This window comes from Stegastes partitus, unplaced genomic scaffold (assembly GCF_000690725.1).
Source record: "Stegastes partitus isolate 25-593 unplaced genomic scaffold, Stegastes_partitus-1.0.2 Scaffold1130, whole genome shotgun sequence".
Lineage (NCBI taxonomy): Eukaryota > Metazoa > Chordata > Actinopteri > Pomacentridae > Stegastes > Stegastes partitus.
The window spans coordinates 170,081-195,170 of NW_007578861.1; the positions used below are offsets into that span (position 1 = coordinate 170,081).

Below are 25,090 nucleotides of genomic sequence, written 5' to 3' on the forward strand. Positions count from 1 at the left end.
AAGTTGAAAGCTGGTGACTGGCTGCTCTGTCCGCTCGCAGGTCTTTTGGGGAAAGTCGGCGAAGGCCCGGCGGAGACACAATGGAGGTCTATGGAGGACACAGACAGTTCAACGGGTCCTCGGTGCAGATAAGTCACCCCCATACACACCAGACGAGGGTTCACTGCTATTGACCCGCGAGAACAGCGCGTCCACTGAGCCTCCCCACCTTGAATGGCCTTGTTGAAAAGAAGGGCCATAAATTGGCGGATGAGCAGAACGGGGGAGACTCTGCCTCCTCCCCTCCTCCTCCTCCTCCTCCCGCCTCCCCCCCCTCCCGTCTCTCTCTCTCTCCCTCTCTCACATGCTATCTCTTTCTTTCCTTTACCAAGTAGTGGTTTCCATCTCACCAAACCCCTTTCCCCCTGAATGTTTAAAAAGATGAAAGGATAAGGAAAAGAATGGAGACAAAAGGGTGCGGGGTTGTGTTACAACCCTGCCCCTGAGAGACTGCTCATGAAAGAGTTTGGGGATGGGAGAGATAGGGACCGGAGAGGAGACACAGAAAGAGAAGGGGGGAATCATGAAAAGAGGTTTTTCAAGCCGCTAAAACGGGTCACTTCTGTATAGAGAGGCAGACTAAAGTGCAGTCTTCACTCAGGGACGGAGACATTTAACACTGTCAATACCCTCGGATGGAAGGGAGCGTTGATATACTTGCACCCATTGACTGATTGCGCAAACACACACAGGATCACGCGCACACACACACACACGAACACACACACACACACACTCTGCCTTTCTCAACGCTTTCTGTTTGTCTTATACACATCCAGCAGAGAATAGCGGAGAATCTTCTTGCCAGATCCTCTTTACCATCAGTTGCCCAACAAACACTTGTGGTGTTTCCCCTCACGGCATTCCTCCCTCTCGACATTTACTGTCAGTCACTCGAAATCCTCGCAACCCTCCCACCATTCTCTCTGCCTCCGTCTCTGTCTGAACTTGCCCTGCGTGCACTTAGATATTTCCGCCTCGGGGTGCATCAGTGAGAGTTTGAGTGAGAGGGAGAAAGGCGGCAAGAGAAAGTTGTTGGCAAAGTGCGGACAGAAGTGATGGTCAAACAAAGATGACGACTGAGAGGGCAGCGACGCGTTTTCTGGGACTCTTGCACTGTTGACATCCAAAAACTGCAGTTTCCCCATCGAGGACATACAAGTAGTTCATTTAAGAACAAGTTCTGCTTCACACTGTCACATGGGCACGTCATATTAAACGCTGTAAAAAAAAAGAATGCAACTGTGATTTACTGGTATTTTAAAGACTCTTCCTGCTTTGCTAAATTACAGATTACAATTAAATTGTACAGGAAAAAGTATTAATTCACACATTGACCCTAAAAAAGCAGGACAAAACTGTAAATTATGTCCACATCAAAAGTCTGTATTTGTACAAATGGTGATTCATTCTTGCCCATAAAATTAAACAATGTTTTATGAATTCAATGCATTCATTGAATTGAATTCAATATCAATTAAATTGAATTCAATTCAATGGTAACTTAATCAAAAATGTGTCTTTTTACAAATTCATTCTTTTACAATATGTTTCTATAGTCAGCCAAACGAAGTTATTTTACAGATTTTTGCTCTTATTTAAAAGAAAAATATTGTAATTAAGGACTGAAAACTGGTAAATGAAACTGTTCTTATACAGATTTTCACAGTTTTTTAAATTATACATAATATCTAGTGACGTTATGGAAAAAGTATTTATTTACAACCTTATTATTATTATTATTATTATTATTATTATTATTTACAAATGGTGATTAGTTTTTCTCTAAAGTTTTACAGTTAAATTAAATTAAAGATAAAACTTTATAAATTTGTTATTTTGCAATGTTTGAACATAAAATTAATAAAATTCCACCATTTAAAAAAAAAAAAAGATATTTGCTGTTACTTGAAAGAAAAAAGTGTATATTAAAGATTGAAAATAGCATGTAATAATATATACAATATAATAATAATAATGTAGTAAAATTACAGAGAAAAAGTATTCTTTTTCATGTTAACCTTAAAAAACATTCCAAGACTGTAAGTAATGTCCACCTCATTAATTGATTCTTTTGCAATGCATAACCACAGAATTACATCATTGTTCTGTAATTAAATCAGCTACAAATATCATGACTTTAGAGACATTTGTTGTTATTTTCACTCTTTTAACGGGTTGTGAATGTTGCTATAGTCGCCAGCTTTTTAATTGTTTTTTTGTTGTTGTTTTTATAGTAAAAGATATTATAAATCTTTAAGTCTTCAAAAGCCTTTAAAGTTAAGTCACTGTATATGGCAGGAAAAAAACATCACAGTCACCAGCGGTTTTCAGCTTTTCCTTTAGGGATTTGTGTTGTCAACAAACGACATTTTCACGACCCAAACAGATTTTTAGACTGCTATTAAAGTACTAAACGGATCATTTTTATTGTGCACTGCTGCGTTGCACATGAGGAACACGTCTTTACTGTGATTTCACGCCATGAATGATGCACTTTTTGGACATCTTCAAATCATTCCTCAGTTTCTATTAAAAACACACACACACATGGGCTTTTTTAAGTTTCCAGATGTCACTTTCACTACCTTCAGCCTCTGTGATGAAATCTTTCCCACACGCAGCGCCATCAGCCTTCAACTTATTGCGTTTGCACTGGACATCCTCCTTCATTTCGGATCTGAACGTAATTGGAAGGTAGCTATTATGGCAATTATTGCAAATAGCCGAGCTGAGCTGTCAGGGAGAGGCTAACTCTCCGTCTGTCCACAACAGAGCCACCAAGTCAGACCTCAATTACAGATCCTCGACCTCCCCAACGTCCCCGGTGTCAGTCCATCATCTTCTTCTCCATCTTCACTCACTTTGAATCTCCCCGTCTTTCTTTTTTTTACTGTCTCCGTCTGATTTGTTGTCATTTTCAATCCTTTTCATTGTCCCTTCCATCATTCGCCTCACCCACTAAGCTCCACTTCCTCCTCCTCCTCCTCACCCCTAAAAAACCTCTCTCTACTGGGAGCCGCACGACCATTGCCAAAATTACCACATGCACATACACACTGAGGTAAAGCTGCATATGTTTCCAATTTCAGGCGTAATGCTTCTTTCTCCGCAATCTGACCCAATTAGCCAGAGCCTGCTGGAAATGCCCCAGTCGCCGGCCGTGGTGGCAAAGAGGTAAAGGGTCAAAGGTGAGGTCGTTCATGGGAGGTCAGACTCTCTGATGAACGCGTCACCTCCTGCCTGTCTGGCTCTCGGTCTGTCTCAAACATCACTGGCTGCTGCGCTTTAGCTGCCGTCCAACTTGCCCACAAACATATTTGGCACAGGTGTAGGATTGTACAGAAAAAGCAACCCAAGCCTGAAATTAAATTTCACAGCTTTACTAAAGGTCATAGAGGATGAGTGACGGGGTCTGGAGCCAGACCACACATAAACACACAAACAGCACAGGAAAGTATGCACACACACACACACACACACACATATACACATGCCCATACCGACACACTGCAGCTCTGACAAACAAACAACACATGCGCCTACAAGTCTTTCCTGCATGAAACTGAAATTAGCGTATGGAATGTTCACCTTCGGGAAAACAGTTTGGGAGGGAGAGGGAATATGAGCATCAGAGCTGCAAAGCCCTCATTAGGGGGAACGGAGGACTTAGTTTGGTAATTCTGCTTAATGCTTAATTAGAACCAGGTTTGAACGGGTGCAGACTGGCGCTGCGCTGCATTACCTGGCAGGCTGCCCCGCTCCCAGTGTGTCTGTTTGGATTGTGTGTTATGTGTGATGTTCCTGCAGAGGCTGGGTCATTGTCAGTTTATGAAACGGCTCGAGACGCCGCATGCTCGGCTCGTCTTGTTTACATCGTCTGCGCCGCCGTCCCCTCTCCTCTTACAGCACCTCTCTCTCCCCAGATCACCTCTCAATCACTCCTCCTCGCCTCCTTATCTGTCCCCCCCTCAGTGTCTCCTTACAGGACTCAATCCACCCACAGCGGCTACACTTTCATTCACTTGCCGCAGATTCGTTGCAGTCTGGATCCCCCCCTCCACCACCACCTCCACCGCATTAGACATGCAGCCTAAATAGTGAATGATCTATTTACTGTTACGTCTTCCATGTCGCCCACACGGTCCACACCTTCCTCTGTTTCTCCGCATTTTTGCGCTCATCCACCCCTCTTTCCCCTCGTCGCTCCTCCACGTCTACCTCACCTCCTCTTCCAAAAAAGCCATGTTTTGTCCCTTTTCTTGCCAGGGGAAAAATGTTACACATTGTAAACTTTACTCACTGTACAACACCCGCAGGATTGGATTTCAGAGGCAGACTTTGTGTTTGAACTGCTCTGGCAATTAGTAGAGGATAGACTTACAGCGCACCTACTGCACAATGGAGGCACCGGCCCAGTTGTCCAAGCCCCTGTTCCCATTCTGCCCCTCTCCATCTGTCACTCCTGTGGGACTAAGTGTGAGACGGTGTGTGTGCATGGAAGTGCATGTTTGAATTGTTGCTTGCATGCTTACATATGTTTCTGTGAGAAATTTGGCTCTATTTGTGGTGCATAATAAGCCAAACTTAGCAAATGACTACACTCTAAGTCATACAAGGTGTGTCAGAAAAGTTTCAGGACTGGTGTCACAAAAGACATATTTCAAATCCAAACAACAACTTTTCCCCTTTGAACTAATCCCCCTGGAGTCTTCTCTGCCACACTGCCATGCACTCCTGGAAGGATTCTTCTGGGATCCTCCGCAGCTCCGTCGTCGCAGCCATCTTGACGTTGTCCATGTCTTCAAAACGGGTCCCCTTGATGACCCCCTTGAGCTTGGGGAAGAGGAAGAAATCCCACGGAGCCAGGTGGGGTGAGTAGGGAGGCTGCTCCAGCACAGCGATGTTCTTCTCAGCCAGGAACTGTGGGATGTTCAGGGCAGTGTGAGCAGGCGTGTTGTCATGGCGAAGCAGCCACGACTTATCCTGCCACAACTCTCACCTCTTTTTTGCGCACTGAACGCTGCAGGATCTCTTTGTAGATGTGCTGGTTGATCGTCTGAAGGGGGAAAACTCGTAGTTTTTAGCTTTTTAATAACCAAACCAGGAAACATGCTCCCAATCATGTTGTTGTACTTAAGCAAGAACGGTGTCGTGAAATAGCTTTTTAAGCCTTATTTTACAGTTTCTAGGCATTTTTTTAAAATTCAGTTTGACTGGTGATTCCTGGTGACCATTGAAATTACAGTTCTGACTCTCTCCCCATTCATTTAGATAGGAGCCTGGTCATGCTAACCTGAAATAAGTACCAAGATGGCTGCCGAGTGCCAAAACTTGCCTGTAAGAACTTTATTTACCAGCAGTGTATTAGCAGCAATGGCATAAACACTTAAAATGGTTTGTAACACACTCAGAGCAGATCTCATTATTGATTAATTTGCTATCATTGTATAATGTATATGCACACTCTTGTAATAATCTTAATTATTTCCTTATTGTGAGAGATAAAATTGTTACATGATGGATGTACATAAAAAAAAACTCTTTAAAATGTCCTTATATCTGCTAACAAGTGCATGAAACCATTCATGAAGAATTCACATTGTGCTAAAATGTTATCCTGCAAAGTACTATCATTTCTGACATCATGAATGTCTTACTGACTTAAATATTTGATAAATATAGAAAACACGGTATCCCATGTAACTAATATGACATGAGCTTATCCAGTCTCGTCCATCCACGTTCAGCTCAGAGCTACAGAATTTTCTTCTGTTCACATGTGTTTTCATGTTAGGGCGATGATGTCATTCATCACTGTGTTCCAAAATATTTTTTACAGTTTTAGTGTCTAGTTGATCTCGTCCGACCTCAGTTTCATGCACTTGCTTTGGAAGCAAGGAAACGCCGTGCAGGTTTCATACCACACCAAGGAATGTTTGCTTATTAATGTCTGCAATGTCACGTTGTTATACAACATCACATTTGACAGTTGAGACTCTGTGCTCATAAATCAATCGTGGCCCCCTCATGAAGCCCCGTCAGAGGCCTGCAGTCTTCAGAGCAGTGTCTCCGGTGTGACAAACCTGAAACTCCTCAGCTTCCTCTATCAGTTTATTTCTAATTCTGATAAAATGTCACGGTTCACGGAAAAAGCTAGACCCTCGTATGCGCAGTATGTAGCAGCTCCACCCTCGGGCCTCCGAGCTCTTTGAGGCCTCGCTGACTGACACTGATATCTGTCAAAGTATCAGTCGCAGGGAAGCTGCTGTGCACATATCTGCGCTCAGTGCAGAGTCATAGTGCCCTCCTGTGGAAGGGAGGGTAATCATGGACCCCCCCCACCCAGCTACCCCCCTCCGAGCTGGAAGTCCCAAACTCCCTCCACAGCAAGTTTCTGAAATCTTTCTTCTGAAAAACTCTCTTTCTTATCTCGCTCACATCTTGCGTGCAGTGACAATCACAGTTTCCCTTATCGCGTACGTTCCTAAAAAATGTAAATAGAAAAACCTGGGATGGAAAGAAGTGAGTCAATGAGGCACAAAGACAGGAGGGAGGGAGGGAGGGAGGGTGAGATGCAGTGGGGTGAGGTGGTGTTGGTGGTGGAAGAGGAGGGGGGAGGCTCAGAGCACCAAGCTGTTGTATTAATCTGCAAATTTTCTCAGATGACGCAAAGACTGTGACTTTGCCTCCCGTCCCCTCTCCCTCTCCATCTCCACATCCCTCCTCTGTCCGGGTCTCCTCCCGATGCCTCGCTCTTGTCGGATGGGAGACAGCGACACACAGCAGGTAAGCCGGCAGCCTCCCGTGCACTTTCACTCATTCGTGCAGCAGCTTCGCATCATTTGATTTGATTTGTTTGGTTTGACTCAGTCACTCCTGATTTTTGGCTGATTCTCTAGAAGGAAAGGATGCATTTGTTCCACATTTGTTTGAGATGGTTTTCAATGAATGCTGAGTTTACTGCAGTGGTGATTTCCACTTTTTGAGCATGTGGAACCTTTAATCACTATTGTTTTAGCACGCTGACCCACTGTTAGAGGATCAAACATGTTTAAAGCTGTTTAAAAAAACAGCAAAAAACAAGGAGATTTCAAAGTGTTTCTGAATGAGGAGATGGATTTACTGTACGGAGGGGAAGGAGCTGTGTGAAACTCGGTCCTGCTGGAGCGAGGGGTGATGGAGAAATTGCGGTGACAGATCAAAAAGGAGAAAATGGGAGAAAGAGGGAGTTTATATTTAGCAGAGCTTTACAAGGGTGAAGAGAGCAGATGTGATAGACAGTCTGTGCTTAAGGAGTTCAAACAACAGATTAATACACTCAGATTATCGTCCCAGAGAAAGGAGGGGAGGGATGATGTGTGTGTGTGTGTTTGACATGTGTTCACACACACATGCAGGCTCGATCAAGCACACACACAACCACAAGTGTTTTCTGCCACTCACACTCCATGTTCACCATCAATTCAAGACAACACACATACACACATAGGATTGGTATTCCTGAAGGGCAGCTTCTTCTTCTCATTTCTGTCCAGGCGTCCAAATATTGCTGTAAACTTTAGCTGAGTAGTTGATCAACAAAAAATGTAATCATCACATTATTTATTAATCATTTATCAAGCAAAAATGTTAACGTTTTATATCATTGTAGATTAAATGTCTTTGGCTTATGGACTCAGGCACTGTGAAGGCGTTACAATGCATTACCCTGAAGGTTTCTGGCAGCATCTTCTTCTCTGCTTCTTGTCATTAATCAAGCAAACATTGCTGTTTATATCCTTCTAGATTAAATCTCTTTTAGTTTTAGACAGTTGGTCCCATTAAACAAGCACAATGAAAAGCTACGATAGCATTAAGAGAAAAAAGACGATTGAAATCTTATTTTTTTTACAACAATGTTGATGTTTTTATGTCATTGTAGATTAAATGTATTTGGGTTTTGGACTACTAGTTGCACAAAATACACACTAATGAACTCTACACTATAATATGTAGAGATTAGTCCCACTCACACTGAAGGTTTCTGGCTGCATCTTTTTCTCTGTTTCTTGTCAGACATTGATTTATTCCTAAATGTTTAGTCAATTATTTGAACTAGATAACAAAAATTTTGGTCATTTATTACTGTTTTTCTCCTTTATCAAGCAAAAATGCCAACCGTGTAGATCTTTAACATCCTTGTAGATTAAATATCTTTGTTGGTTGCACAAAACAAGCACTCTGAAAACTCTACAGTATTGTATTGAGAGAATAGTCTCCCTCACAGTTCATTTCACTGAAAGTGTCTGGCTGCATCCTCCTCTCTGTTTCTTATCAGGCAATAATTTCATGCTACATGATATGTCATGATAAAGTTATTGAGCTACATAAAAAATGTAGATAATTTACAACTGGCTTCAGTCAGCAGTCAAGGAGAAATTCCAAAAATGTTTTGTTATCATGATATCTAAATTTTGGAGTTTAGGTTTGGCAGAAAGAAACATTTGAAACTCTGGGAACTTGCAAGTTTCAATTTCTTGCAAAGATTCAGTGCAAAAATGTTTTGTCAATTCGTTTTTAAGCATACAAATATATAGTTTATTCATTTTTTATGTCATTTATTGTGAAAACTTGTCAAACGTTTACTGGTTTCATCTTTTAAAAAGTCATTTTTCTACTATTTGAAAAAATAATGAACTGTTCGTTGCTGCTCTTTATCTATTTAATCTTGCACTGAGGAAGTAAGAATAGATACTCTACATTTCTGAAATGTAATCTGCAGCATGACCATGATGTGCCTTACAGGTCGTTAACAATAGTAATCTTAAAATGAACAGGAAAACCACATGTGAGATCTTTCTGCACCAACAGGTTTTGGATTGACATCACTAATCAAATCTGAATTCGGTGTAGACTGTGATGATCAAATCTGCCTGCTGATCCCCTGACAGCTGTTTTATAACTTTACAAGCATAATAATCCTAAACACACAACAATGCAGCGACACTAACGGAGTCATATAATCTGTTTTCCTGGTTTTATTCAAAAGTCTGGCAGCAAATATCCCATAAGACGGTGAAACAAGCCAAGTGAGGACGCTTTCTGACCCATGAGTGGTCACGTCCAGCTGCTGAGTGCAGTCCTGATCTGTTCCACTCTGACCCTCGCTGAGTTAATGTGCAGCGTTAACCCTCCTGCTGCAGCGAACGAGGAAAGCCACGCTCCACACACGTGTCTGAAGGCGGCTGTGCATACGTGGAAGGAATTAGGTGCTGCTCTGCTTTGAAGTGCTTGGACGCTCTGATGTGCGTTAAAGAGTGTTTCCAGAATATGTGAGTCTGCGAGGAGATGCTCATTAAGGCATATTAGCAATGTGCATTGTGTGGTTTTGCAGTTGTATGCTGCTGTTATTGCCGTATAAGCTCAAGCAAACAGGCAACCGTGTTTTCTGCAGCACAAGGGTTTGACAGCAGGGATCCAATCTGACTTTAGCTCTCAATCCGATTATCAAATCTGAATCCTTGCAAAATTATTTTAATTTAAGCTTTCGACGAATTTAACTGTTTAAAAAATAAGTTCCTATTTAACAAGAACAGCTCGATCTCTAAAGGATGGATGACTTATTTTAAGGGAATTTTCTTTGTGGTTTTCCTGCTTTAAAAGACAAAGAAGAGGAGATTCCATACATTTAGAGGCGAACAAATCAAGTTGACTATTTCAAGCTAAGACTGAAATGGTTAGTTGATTATTCAATGTGCTGAGCAACAGAAAATTAATCAGCAGCTGTTTCGATTTTTTTCAGCAAATGCAGAATTTTCCCCAGATCCAGCTTTTCCAACATGAGAAGTTTCTGTTTTTCCTTCATTTATGTGACAATAAGCTGAATATCTTTATCATGTTGGACTGTTGGATAGATAAAACACTGACAGTGCTGTGTCGGTTGGTAGATTTTTTTGCTGTTTTCTGTTATTTTTGAGTATTTAGCACATTACACATTCAAAAAATATACACGTTGGCTATATATACTGGCTGAAAAGGTGACAAAAGTGTTGAATTTGTGGCACTAAGTTGAAAAACCAAAACAAACAAACGCTGGGTAAAACATTTATACTATATCAATGCAACTTAATGAATTAAATGATATTGCATACTTATACTAACATGTCTATATGCTTAAATTTAGATATTTGTTTGCCCCTGGAAGTTATGTGATACCGACGTATCATGTTGTGTGTTGTAGTGCAGCTCTGGGGCGACCATCCTCTCCTCCCTCTCTGCTGGGTGGTGGAGGGGCTGGAGGGGATTATATCTCCATCCCTTTGCAAAGCTCACACCAAACAATCAACCATTGGAAATAATCCTCTGAGACACACAGACACCCGCAGTTACAAAGACACACATGCAGATGGTTCCTAGACAATATATTACAACATAGGTTTATAAAATTCACACACACACACACACACACACGCACACACAAATATATATATTCAGAGGTATTACAGGGGTTTGATCGCTGCAGTTTGTTGTGTTTGTGAAGTGAGTTTTGGTCACCTTGTTGTTCCGCTGACTGATTTTATTAGAAGTTCACACTCGGAAATTAGTGCAAGTGATTGGTATGTTGGCTATCACGAAATCAAGGATGCAACTAAAGATTGCTTTTTCTTGATTAATCGATTCGTTGTTTGGCCTATAAAATGTCAGAAAAGAAATTTCTCAAAGCCCAAGATAACCTCCTCAGATGTCTTGTTTTGTCCACAACCCAAAGATATTTAGTTTACTGTCAAAGGGGAGGAATCAAACTAGAGAATATTAACATTGAGCATTTTGACTTAATATTTTCTTTACAAATTTCTCAAAGTGAGTAGTTGAAAATAGTTGATGATTAATTTAACAGTTGAAAAGTAATCTTTTCATTATTGCAGCTCTACATGAGATGAGCCAATTCTGCTAATCCCATAACTTGTAAAAGTGCACATTTGTTACATTTACTTGTTATTTTAATATACAAAAAAGGATTGAAAAAGTACCACATGTATCACAGTTTCTCTGAGCCTAAGGTGAAATCTTCATATGTTTCCATCATTTGCTTAACTAAATACTCAAAGTCCAAAAAATGCTGAGCTGATAATGACATATTATTCAAGTATTTGGCAAATCATTTCATGCGAGAAGCTGTATTTGAAGCTTAAACAATGACCAACATTTTTGTTGAAAAGCATGTTTCAGTTTTTAAAATGTGAGATTCTTTGATAAATTTCTGTAGTCTTTACTTGTAAAGGGTCCAGTGAGTCAGAACACACATAGGTTCATATGTTTTTATGTGAAATGATCCCATTTGGGAATAAAAAGGTCAACTGATTCCATGCTCTATACATTTTCCGTTTTGCTTGACCAAATGTTTAAAACCCCAAAATGTTCAGTTTTCAATGATATATAACAGACATACTCACAAATAATCTCATATGAGGAGCTGAAATTGGGGAACTTCAGCTTGAAAAATGACCACAGTAGTTGGCTAATTGGTATAATCTTTGTTAAAAAGTAGGTTTTCATTATTTTTAAATGGAGGTTTTTGTCGGAACACATACAGGGTCTTACACTGACTCGTCTTCAGCACATGTGATGAAACGTACTGTAAGTACTGAGCAGAAGCAGGCAGACACACTGTGAGGGGAGGAGGGGGGTTACAGCTGTATCTATCATGATGTACATCTGTTTGATCTCTTGAACCGACATCTGTGATTGGCCGGAGACCTGCTTGGATCATAAAAGTGGAGGGCTATAAGCTGATGCGAGGAGAGGGCTTGATGACATCCGGACTGAAGCCAGCGCCGAGGTGGTGTTTTTGTGTGTCGCTCTCATGGTTTGTGCACCTTTTTTTATCTGCAGCAGCTTGGGCTCATTTACAGTAATCGAAGCTGCTCCTCTGGGAGATTAAGTCATTCTGTCGTTGCGGCCCGTCCTCCTGGAAACCATGACGATTAAGAAGATGTGCCGTAAGTACATGACGGCGTGTGGAGGCTGATTGGGATGGCTGTCACGCACTGCATAGGGACGACCTCAGTGTTTACTTTCAGGATCCAGTCACCATTACTCTGAAAGCCACTGTGGGAGTCTCTCTGTCTTGTGGCTCGATTTTAAGGGCATGTAAACAGCTGTCAGTGCCCTGCCGACGGGGTTACTTCCTCGCTTCTTTGTTCTGAGCTCGCCTCACTTTGAAGTTCCTCCTCCTTCAGCTCTTGTCTCATCTCTAACATGTGTTTCCAAAGGCCTTCAAAGGGAACTGCGGCCTACCTGGCAGAGCAGTAATACCTGTGTCGTGTTGCGATGAAATCCAGGATTTACTGTAAGCTGCCTCGAATCAAACCAAACCCGCTGCATTTTATTACGGATGCTAAGCTGTAATATGATGTAACAGGCATGTCATGTCTCTCCTGGCCGCTGCTCTAAATGCTCTGAGCGACGTCTGTTTCTTGTATTTCGTTGAGGCCTTTCCAGGCGAAGTCGAACTCGACCTCACGCTGCAGTCAGCAGTTTGTGTTTTCCTCAGCAGGACGGCCCAGTAAGAGCCGGTTCCTAGAGGCCAGCTACGTTTTGTCTCGAGGCAGCTCTGACATTTCCTGGAGCAGGAAAGTAATCTGTCTGTTGGGGAAGGAAGACAGATTTGCAGTGCAGCTTCAGGTCCTTGAGTGTATCCTTGCAGCTTATACTCCTCATCGCCGCCCTCCTCTCAGGACACAGGCTGTTGCTTCATTATTTCAAGGCCTCCGTGTGACGTGCTCAGGGAACAAAAGGTTTAATATCCAGCTTTCACCGCCGGAGAGGATGACGGGCGTCCTTATTATTCTTTAACACATGTAGCAGGAGTTTACATTGGGTTTGCTTTATGTAATTTGGAAAGTTCATGACTTTCCTAGTAAGAATGTATTAAACTAAGCGAAACAGCCTTGATCCTAGCTCGATCATCTCTCAGTGTGGAATTTTTTCCCGCTGGATTTCATTTTATCAACCCACATATAAAAGGTTCAAATCCCTCAAACTCTGACCCTCTTTCTCCATGAATGAATTTCAAGAAGAAGAAGAAAAAAAAAAATCACCCCCCTCATTCCCCTCCGACTTATATATTTAACCAAAGTGCATGTGGTTAGCTGACGTTACCAAACAATGTTCATGCTAAGAATGACACAAGGATTGGAAAGAGGATTTGTGAAGACTATTACAGTGGAACCCCCTCCCCCACCTCTCTTGGTACTCCGTTCACTGGGGATTATATCTCTGCAATTGAAACTTGGCAGGACATTCTCCGCCTCCAAAATATACCATTTCAGATCACACTGCCAATCCGACTTTGTGCTCCGACTGGCAGCCGTCGCAGAGATATGGCCCTGGGGAGTGGGAGATGAGACAGTGAAGGTGAAGGCCGATAAACCAGTAGGTAACGTTCTACGTGTTCCCCCTCGTTGACTGTACTTTTGGCAAATGTCCACGCCTGCATGCTGCAGGAATGCCATCCGCCAAAGTTGATGGATTATAATCATGCCTGATTGCAATTGTCTCATTGAGTCAGACTGTTTGTAAATGTGGCACTCGTACTCCTGACAAGGATTTGGCGTGACCGCTCCGCTCTCCAGATGTGTTTATATACGATTAATGTTTAGAGATGGAGGCGGTAGGGTCTCTGAAATTTTCTCAGCTGACTCGAAATGTGTAGTGTTATTGGACGGCAGACACATTCTTACCCGCTGAGTCTTTCTTTGCGTTGAAAGTGTTGACTTCGCTCTGGAGGGAAGCTTGATTGCTTCAATAACAACCTTGTGTTAATGCACAGGAGCCAAAATACACTCTGAGTGATAATTCTTAACAGTTGACAGGTGTTTGTTGAAGAGCTGTTTCTCCTCTCAAAGATATGATATGGCTTTAGGGTGAATGTTTGAAACGATCAAATGCACTCTGATGGATGTGGACTTTAGACAGAAATAGCATCTGGATTTTTAACAATACTAGCAATACGGCAGTGCCAGTCCACCCAAGTCCATGTTCAAATAGAATCCCAACAACTCTTTGATGAATTGTCGAGAGCTTTTGCGTAGATGTTCACGGTACCCAGAGGATTGAGCCTTGATTATACTGCTTTACGGGCGTGCACGTAGACAGCTGCTCACATGCACGTAGATGTTGCTATAATGCTACTTTCTGCTCAGTTTTGGAAGACTTAAGTACAGTGTAGTAGATCGGACTTCTCATCTAGCACCACAATGATATTCAAGTTTGTTTTTTTTTTTTAGGTATCTTTACAATTATTGGATGTGTTGCCATGTAGTTTGGTGCAGACACTCATGGTGCCCACTGGATGAATCTTATTGACTTTGGTGGTCTTCCTAGTTTTTCTGTAGATCAAACTTTCTCTTATCCAGTGAAACATCTCATCATCTCGGGGAGCTGACGTAACATTTTGTGTCGACATTCAGATGATGTACTCTGGATAATTCCATGAGTCTCCCAGCTTCTCCAGCAGCACCATGTATTCAGATTTAGTGGTTTTGAATGAAATAAGTGATTGGATGACAATTTGCCACATTGCCATAAAATTTGGTATAAACCATTTTGTTGTCTTTAAGATGAATTGCAACAACTTTCTTCATCACAACCAGGTGGTCAAAATACCAGATTCTCATCAACCTTAGCTGCACAGTGTTTAGCGCTAACAGGCAAATGCTAGTAGGGATGCATGATGATATTGGCATCATTGTCACTATCATCAAACAAAGGCTTTATTATTAATGTGTAGTGGCACAGTGCTAAATAAAAGCACTGTATTTAATGTCCAAACCTGCTAGTGGACCAACACAATGTTAGCATGCATTGTAAGATGCTAATTCTACTAGATGAGAGACCTGATGCTCCCTGAAATTTGTTGATCAGCATCAGCAATCAGCAAGAATGGGTTGGAAATATCAAATATCTGCAAAATTCCCATGTTCTGCATCTCAAAACGTGAGGATACTGACGGTAAACATGGTGTTATTCCTGCTAAACATCTGTTTACATGCTTTGCTTGCATGCTGTTGTTAGTGTGTAGCTCAAAGCAGTAAACATATCAGTAAAGGTCTCTGTGGATGGAAAAGTGAAACCAGAAGGTACAGAGTGTTACCGGGAGTCCGATCACTCATCACAGTTACCATTTAAGAGCTCACAACATATAAATAGCAGGTTTGTGTGATCCAAACAGCCATCTGTGGAGACTATACTTTACCAATCGTGCCAGAGAGGAAAAAATAGACTCCAAGTGTAAAAAAAAATAAAATAAAAATACATGGTGACACAAGCCTTAGGTGTGTGCCTTGGAGTCAGTGTGGTTTGTGGCATGTTTTAAACTTTACATTTACTTAGTTTACACACTGAAAGCAAGTGAATTGCACTGTAAAAAAATGAACAATTTAAAAACATTCTTAGCTGTTCTTTTGTGACATTTTTACTCACATTTTTTCGCTGTTTTGTTAAATTACAGTTTATCACAATTAAAATCACAGAATGAAAGTTAAAAAAAACAGGTCAGAATTGTAAACAATGTCCACATCAAACACCTGTGTTTTTCACAAATGGTAATTTGTTCTCTTATAACTCTTAACCATAAAATTGCACTATTTTTTTACTTTGGTGAAATCAGCAAAAAATATTATTATTTTACAGATAATTGCTGTTATTTAAAAGAGAAACCATGAATGTTAAGGACTGAAAAATGGTAAATCATTTTTAACAGATTAAACAGATTTATCCTGTTTTGTTTAATTATAGATAACATGTATTAAAATCACCAAAAAAAAAAAAAAGTTAATTACACAGTGTCTGTTGAGGCCACACTGTAAATAACTCTACATCAAAAATCTGTAGTTTTACAAACAGTAATTTCTTCTTTAACAATGTGTGACCACACAATGACACTATTCTACAGTGTGTAGGTCAGCAAAAAAAAATATCTCAAACCAGCATGTCAAACAGCGGCTACATCTTAGGGCTCCTAGCAGCTCCATATCGTCTTGTATTTACATTCTGGCACTTTCTGTGTTTTCCATTTTGATGACGATGCACAGATTACATCTCTCGAGTTGCTATTTAGCCATCGCCTGCTGTGTTTGGGTTGCCTTGCCTGCAGTAATGTATCTTCTGCTCCCTTAAGAACCTAAACCAAATACTCAGAGAACATTCCTGTTGTGTGAGCTCCTGGTTGTTCCTAATCCCCTTCCAGACGGTCAGCCAACAGTGATAACAGTGTCACCACTCACTAGTCACAAATACAACTATTACTACTACTATTAAACTATTTATAAAACATTATTTGACAAGCCCGGGTGCATCATTCATAAAATATTTTCATTTTAGTGAAGGTTTATTTAGTACGTAGCGCAAACTAATCCCATGTACTATAATATATAATAGATGTTGAAGCTCATATTTGAAGCATGTATTCACAAAGTATCTCTGTCTTCACAGGCAGGATGACAAACCAGCCGACAGCCAACCAGTCCAACACAAAAAAGGAGAAGGAGAAAGAAGAAATCCCGCGAGATGACAACACGGATATGGCATACAAAGATGCCGGCCACTGCAGCCGTAACACCCACAACCTGCTGCTGGGACTCACTGTCATGGGTATGCATGGACAGAAAAACTCTAGCTGTGCTCTGATTTATTTCTGTGTTGGTAGATGTAACATAAGTAAAGAAGACACAAACAAGCTTTAATTTTCCTTTGAAATATTTTAACATCCCAAATCCCCACAGTGTGTGCTGGAATTCAATTTGAGGTCAGTATTGTTGTTCAAAAAATAGCCAATTTGCGCCACAGCAAATATCAACGCACGCAAACCTCGATGTGCAGACCCCGTGATCATTTTCCCGTGAGACATCTTCTGCTTGTTGTTTTCTTTAATCCGCCTCTGTAAACACTTTGGTATGTTTCTTCATAGCTGTGTTCTTTGTCCAAAAAAAAAAAAGGCCCAGCAGAGTCAAGAAGTGTGTTATTTTTGTCTGTAATTTGTCACCCAGATTTAAACCCTGATATGACCCAGTTTACATTACAGTGGATGGCTTTCATTAGTCAGAGATCTCTTACATGTCAGATGAGGCCAGTAAGTGAACTAAAAAACTGCAAACTGATTTCTTAGAAGACTAATACCACCAGAGTTTTAGCTGTTTGACAATATTTTGTACCAATTTTTATTTTGTCTGCTAACTAAGCACATAAGGTAGTGTTTACCCTTGATTTTCAGTTTGTGTCTCAAACAATACTTACCCTATTATAGGAGTCTAAACTCTTCTCTGGGCAGCTCTTCAAGACAAAGGAACAGACCACGCACAATGCTGTGGTCTTAATTTGCTAAATGATTGCAGTGCAAAAATAGAACTTCATAGTTATAACTTTTTTTTTTTTCGCCCAAAAACAAATTTGTACAAGCTTTGGGGGAAGCAAAAACATCAGCATTATCAAAAAAATAAAACGAATATTTGACTTTGTCCTCTCCTCAGGTGTTGTCATGGGAGCAGTCTTTGGGATGCTGCTTCGGTACATGAAGGTGACAGACAGCGCCGCCCTCACTATGGTTTCCTTTCCTGGAGACATCCTCATGAGGATGCTGAAGATGCTCATCCTGCCTCTAATCATCTCCAGCCTTATCACAGGTCCGATTTAGAGCTGTTTTTGTAGCAGCGGTCAGCACAGCTCTTTTGCTAACATTGCATGCTAAACGCTAGCACTGCAAATATTAACTTGCATTCCTGTAAGAAGCTATAAATATGTTAATAATAGACCGTTAATAGGGCTGACTGCATAAAAGTTAACACTCACTTTACGTACTTAAATTGATATAATAAATGCTGTTTTTCCGAGATACATAATGTTTATCATAGTGAACCTGTGAACCATAGTGAAGTGTGAAAACTTGTAATCCTTATCTTAACCACATGCTTTTAAAACTAATATCTAAATCTTGTACTTTGTTAATATTGCATGCTACATTAGCTTTAGACAGTTATGCAAATAAACCTATTTTAAATAAGTTTGTCTGTTCACACATATTTCTGAACTTAGGAAAATGTTACACTTTTACTTTTCATTTTATCAAGTGACTTCTAAAACCTGAATCCTGTCAGACACAAATGAGGGTAATTCTAACGCTACATATTAAATGTTTGGTCGCTGTATTACACTAATGTGCTAGCTGTTGCAATCTGTACATGGTATTGGACTAAAATGTTAAATATCAGCATGTTAGCACACAAGTTAAAAATCTTACTTTAATATTTTATGACTATTTTTTAGCACCAGATAACCCTAACCCAAGTGCAGCTCTTTTGCCAACATTGCATTCTCAGTAGGAGTTAAATTCTTTCAAAATAGTTATGTTAGTAAATTGCACATACAGTCAGTGGTGTTTGCCATAGCCAACAACTATTGGATGGCTGTAGGAATATCATTGTTTTAAATAGGTTTATCTATCATGCCTATGATATCTAAATCTGGAAACATGTTAAAACTAGTAAATGTCAGAAAAACTTTGTCTGCCCTCACATATTTCTGAACCTGGGAAAATGTTACATTGGTACTATTTATTTTAACAAGTGACCTCTGGCAGCTCCAGCTAAGAGTGACTCTCACAGTGCTGGAATGCTGCAAGTATTTTACACCAACATGCTGAACATGAGTGTGTTGCTTTGCTAACAGAACCAGCACAGCACTAAATCAAACATGTACTAATTTATTACAGAAAAACACACATCTGAAATGAATTTAGTGGTTTTGAGCAAAGTTTTTATTACAGTCCCGGGTGAAAGCACCACTGAAACTCACCACCTTGTGTTGCTTGTACAAATTTAAATTCTTTTAAATCATCATTTTTATTATATTTGTTAGTTTATTTAACAAGAGCAAGAAAAAAACACATCTACACACAGCAGATGGAGGGTGAGCAGCTAAAGCTAAACTGCACCAACATGCATTTCTTAGAATCTGGGAACATGTGGTGTTAAATGTATTGCAAGAATCAAACTTCCAGGAAAAACCACTTTCATTCCCTCTGTGGACGTGCACAGGGATCCTTGTAAATCTGTCATCTCTCTCTTTCAGGGCTCGCTGGTCTAGACGCCCGCTCCAGCGGCAGGATGGGCAGCAGAGCCATGGTGTACTACATGTCCACCACTGTCATCGCTGCCATCCTGGGGGTTATCCTGGTGTTGGGGATCCACCCAGGGAACCCCAAACTGAGGGGAGGCTCCTCGACCTCGGTACCAAAGAACCAGGAGGTCAGCAGTCTGGACGCCTTCCTTGACCTGATTAGAAACCTCTTCCCTGAGAACCTGGTGCAGGCCTGCTTCCAACAGGTAGCCTCCACATCTGTACCACATCCATAGCACTGTTTTATTACTCCGGCTTTTCATTTGTGCACACCATATGGTTGTAAGCAATATGAACATAAAAAAGATGGAATACAGATCAAAAAGCACCAGAGGCATGGCCAATAATTTTCTTTTTAATGAAAATAATTTATTATAGCAGCTTTTAAAAGCTGCATCATTAAACTTTAAGGTGATGCTAACTAGCAGGCACTGAAAACAGATTATCTTTAGGTTGGCTTTCAGAGTTTTAGGGTCCAGTTTAGAGGTTTTATCACTGTCGCATTAACAACTATCATCCAGTTTTATGTTCAAACAATGTAATCTCACCACAAGGTAGCTGCTCTGGAACTTTCAGTTTTATCAAATGGAAATTGAAGCATCTACAACTCCATATCAGCTTATTGAAACTCACGAAATAGGCCATAGAGGCTCTGGGATAAAAACTAGGATAAGAAATAAATCTAACTTCTTCAACCTAATGTGTGTTTTCATAGAAAGTGAATAAAACTGTCTCATAAGGGAAAATTACGCCTTGATTTGAATTGCAAGGTAGAAGTTGCTTCAAGTTAATGGATGACAAGTCAGTGATCTAAAGCTCCTTAACAGTTAACAAATACATGTTGAGGTAGGATTGCTTTGTCAGCAGTTGTCAACAAGTATTAACCAAATTATAGTTTATTAAAGTTGACTGAAATATTGGGAAATCCTGTTTGTGTTCAAGGCCATTATAAAGTCATTATCATGTCTGTATAAAGCATCACTGAGCAGTTTGACAGAGTGAAGGAGCTGCAGAGAGTTTTTAATGACTGCTGATTCTCTAGAGACTGTAGCTGTCCTCCAAACTTCACGGACAATGTTTTCTACATATGTCAGCACGACTGACTGGAAGCCTTTGATTTCACTTGAAGGGGTTTGGCTGGAAAAAGGCTAAAGCTGCTGAAAGCGTAACTTTTTTAAAAGTTAAAATTAGGTTTTAATTCTAATAGAGATACGAGCTGAGCTTCTCAAACAAAACAAACACTAGAAACTCTTTTCACAAAGGGAATCTACCTCTGAAGAAATAAAATGATTACAACAAAAATAAAGAAATTAAAGACAAAGACAAAAAGGAGACATGAAATAAATACATTGCACATGCATTTTAATTTATAAAGTTACAAAATGGCCCATTTATGAAGTGTTTGGTGATGACAGATTGATATTTCTTCCTTCTGCATCTCATATCATTGTCATTTGAATGTGTTTGTATGAAATATTGCTTTATCTGTAATACATATTAAGGCTGAGATCCTACAGTGTTACTAATTATAAAGAACCTAACTCATGTTAAAATATAGCTAACACCCTTAGGTATTATAAATTATGGAACTTAACCTAACAAATATAAATATTATGACTAGACCCTACAGCATTATTAAAAAGGTAGCCTGCAGAGCCTCGCAGTGGATTACAATGCAAACCAGATGTTCCCTGATGTCGGTGTTCTCACCTGCTCTGCTGTAAAACGAAATTTTATATATAAATAAACATGTGGCTTATCTACATCTGCAGACAACATTATCTTGGCTTTAACTGATCCTGAAGTGATGCCTGGTTCAGTTCAAGTCCAGAATGCGAAGCTGTTCTTTCCTGATGACTGTAGAATGTCTTTTATTTGTGAGTTTCATCGTGGTGTTACTCTGTGGACCTCCCACGAGCTGTGTCCTTAATAAACTTTGAATTGCGGTGGTGAGTAAACGGGGTGAGTCAGTAGACGGCTTCTGTTTGTCCAAGCTGATCATTTTTAAATGATAATCCAAGTCTCAATCATGATGCGACAGTTGCCTTCTTCTGTCCAAATCCTGTTTTTTTTCCTGTCATGCGTGTGTGTCTCAATGATTAGAAGTAGTTGTCTGTGTTTAACTGGGTAAGGGTCAGCCCTTCTGCTACTGCTAATCTCTTTACATCTGCATCCTTATTTACCACAGTAAGGCATCAGCTGGTGGACAGGGAGCACTGCTGAACATGAGCTTGTAGACTCTCTCTTCTTCTCCCTTTGGTATTCTCTCTGTTTTTTTCTTTATTCCTCTCTTCACATCTTCTCTGTTTTACTGCTTCTTTTGTTTGCACTCATCAGGGATTCATTCAAGTGATAAAAGGCATAACTACTTTTGCAGGAAAGAATCGTCCTTCGCCTTTCAACCTTTCTGTCTCTCTCTTCTTTCCATTTGTTGTCTTTATGGGAGAATCTCTTGTTCTCTGTTTTGCCTTTTCTTTAAACAGAAATTAGAGTTCATCGTGCAGCTGCCAAGGCTTTGTTTGCTTACACACACAATAGAAGTTACAAAATTCAGAGTTTTGCTATGTGGATTGTTTTGTGCAGCAACCCCAGTCTAAATCAATCTGAATCTGTGCTCCCTGCAGGTTCAGACGGTGCTGAAAAAGGTGCCAGTCACAGCACCGAACCAAACCGAGCCCCTATTAGTGAACAGAAAAAAGCTGGAATACAAATGGGGCATGAACGTCCTCGGTGAGTTGTTGACGGAGCCCATGTTTCAGTGTTTTGTGTTGTCCAAGCATCTCTGCGTGTGTCATTTTTCAGCTTGACTCCGCTGCATGTTGGAGTTTCCGCTGACATGCTGCTTTGTGTCTTCGTCAAGGCTTGATTGGCTTCTTCATCACCTTTGGGATCTGCATGGGCAGGATGGGCGAGCGGGGGAAGGTCATGTGCGAGTTCTTCAACATCCTCAATGAAATAATCATGACGATGGTCTCCATGATCATGTGGTCAGTGTTTTGTCTTTCCTGTGCGTGTTTGTGTGTGCATATTTGTGTGTTTGCAAGCATGCGCAACATGTGTCTCTGTTTTGACTCTTACTGGCCAACGGCCGCATTGCTTTGACATTCTGGAGATACCACACACAGGGTCAGTGACAGTGATGGATAAGGCGAAGGTTGTGTACATGAGGGAAATTGTGGGAACAAGCAACAGGGTCAGACGAAGAAGACTAAAAAGGAAAGAGGGACAGAAGAAAAAGGAGAACGTGTGTTAGTGAAGGACATGGACAGATGGAAAGAGAGAGAGAGGGTTTCCCTGGGACTTGCTGGAGTCTGTGGTATGCTGGGGAGTAGCAGGAGCCGGGGCCCGGAACAATGTTGTGGGCTCCCAGGGGAGTCGGGGTGGAAGATCTCCAAAACGTAATGGATCCACCGCCGGCAGAGGAGTCACTTGGCAGCAGAGCAGAAAGCAGATGCGGGCAGGATGGACATGGAAAGATGCGTGTGAGAGCATGCCTTCAGAGAGCAGTGCACGCCTTGAGGCTTTGCAGGACCTCAGCTCGTCGCACAGTGAAAGAGAGTAGTGGCACTCAGAGCGGGGAAGGGAAGGGAAGGGGGGATAAGGGTAGGCGTTTGGAAGAGAAACAGCAGGATGCTTGTCTTGCAGCTCTCCGAGGCCATCTACATGTGCAGCTGGACACCAAAGGAATTGTCTCCTTGTTCGTATCACTCACTCAATATAAACAGATTACTCATGGGCCTTTGAGCTCGCCAAACACAGAGTCCAGTGTATACAAAAACACATATCATACGAGGGGCACATCCATCAAATCATATACACGGCAAACTCCGCCAAACAACTGTCAGTGAATGCCAGCCTCGGGCTTCAGCACGCAGCTGACCTGGAAGAGCAGGCTGCTGTCGTGATGGGACTCGCTTTGATTTCGGATGAGGAAGCGCTTATATGGGAGCATCGCTTTAATTTATCTGTCCAGATACAGTATCCGGCATTCATGAACGGGAACAACTGCACTCCAAAGCTGGAAACCAGAGATCCAAGAATGTGTCACGTGCTCTCGCAGAGAAAAGGGCTGCATTGACAATGACTGAAGATTAATTAGGTGCTGTCACAAAATGCTGGCCTGATATTTCACTTTAATGCTGTCAAGTAATAAACGTGTTTTACAGTAGAACCTTTATACAAGTAGAAATAACAATCGAGCTATGTGGCATCAAAGATCTTTTTGAAAAATACAAGAATTCTGCAAATTGAGCAGCAGGAATGAAAACATGACAGACCTTGACAGAGGAGAAAATGAACACGAAAGGGAAAGGTTCACAAGAATGCAGCTTTAATTTTCAAGCATGTATGTTACACGTCTTATAGGAGGTTACATTGAAATGGTTTTGACAGAAAAATGTAACCAAGACAAGGCAAGTTTATTTATAGCTTCATGAATACATAAATGACACCAGCAGTTTTAAAGTGCTTTTCAGATGAAATTATTTAGCTGTTTAAATGATTGAAATTAAATAATTTAAAACATAGAATAGGGAAAATAATCGTCTCTGCATGAGTGTAGTCTTTATGGTATTTATGCACCAATTTTTGTGTTTTCTGCATCAATGTATGATAGAAATATATTTATTTAAATGAAAACCCAAACTTCAGGTGAAAATAAAATATAAATGCATAATAATTACATTTTCTGCATAGATTAAGTTATTGGATAAGCTCATAGTTCATATTTTGATGGTAAACAAAGACTCCAGTCTGAGCCATTGTTTTGTCTTTTAGTAACATTACAGTGATTGCCAAACAAGAGTCTCCTGCTTCTTTTATGCTTTTATTTTGGAGGATAATCGCATGTGTTCTAAATAACAAGTGGGACATATCCCCTGCTGAAACTTACACCGATGTATATATGTACTTTCAATTGACACATAGATTATACAGATGCAGGTTTACCATTTAGCAAAAGGTATCAAAATATATTGGAGAGTTATGAAACACAAACAACAGTCAATTCCGTTCAGCAATTTTAGTTCTGATGTTTGTTGCAGGTACTCTCCTGTTGGAATTGCCTCTCTGATTGCCGGGAAGATCGCAGCCATCGGAGACCTGGAGGTGGTGGCCCGGCAGCTGGGCATGTACATGGTGACCGTCATCGTGGGTCTGGTGATCCACGGCGGCTTGATCCTACCTGCTATATTCTTTGGAATCACCCGAAAAAGCCCCTTTACGTTCTACTCTGGGATCTTTCAGGCCTGGATCACAGCTTTAGGCACTGCTAGCAGGTATGACAGCCTTCAGGAAGTGGATGTGTGTGTGTGAAAGTTCTCTGTTTGGGCATGTGTTAACACTTGTGTGTCACATGTTTCTTTTACAACATCTATTCCTCGGGCAGCTGCTGTAGTGCCTGTGATTGATCGGCGTAGCCTGCTCGTCGCTTTCAGCTATTTGGTTTGAATCTGAAAGGCCTGAGGGGAAAATTCTGTATTTATGCAACTGAACTGGCAAATCAGGACAGCAGAGCCAAATGTGTGTAAGCGCAGGCTATCACAGACAAGTCCATGTCAGACAGATCCTGTGTTGTAAATGTCTAAGCCTCGGGATTAGTCGTCACCAGCCAAACCGGCCCCACTGTATCCTGCCTGGCTTGGCTTGGCTCGGCCTGCCTGGGATTCTGTAGTGCCACTGAAACCAACTGTCATTTTGGCACATTACCGAGGCTTTAGTGAATATGGGTAATCCTATCAGCGTTTTCTCTAATTATATTATGACCCTAGCTTAGCAGGGCCGGGAATCAAATTCCTTTAATTCACATGTTGGTGGATTGAAACAGTGGCCTACACCAGCTGTTAGGAAGAGGCTGTCAGCCCACTCAAATTTCTGCTGCCTTTTTTTTTTTTTTTTT

General features: G+C 40.9%; 1 protein-coding gene across 1 annotated transcript in view; it reads left to right on the forward strand.

The window, feature by feature from the left end:
- Nucleotides 1-16,520: 16,520 nt before the first annotated feature.
- The window catches only part of slc1a9 (solute carrier family 1 member 9), a 16,402-nt gene continuing 7,832 nt past the window's right edge, over nt 16,521-25,090 (forward strand). The window contains exons 1-6 of the mRNA XM_008296467.1: nt 16,521-16,674; nt 17,550-17,702; nt 19,147-19,400; nt 21,819-21,924; nt 22,055-22,181; nt 24,237-24,470. Of these exons, the coding sequence (XP_008294689.1) occupies nt 16,521-16,674; nt 17,550-17,702; nt 19,147-19,400; nt 21,819-21,924; nt 22,055-22,181; nt 24,237-24,470 (1,028 nt within the window). The remainder of the gene's footprint in view (nt 16,675-17,549; nt 17,703-19,146; nt 19,401-21,818; nt 21,925-22,054; nt 22,182-24,236; nt 24,471-25,090) is intronic.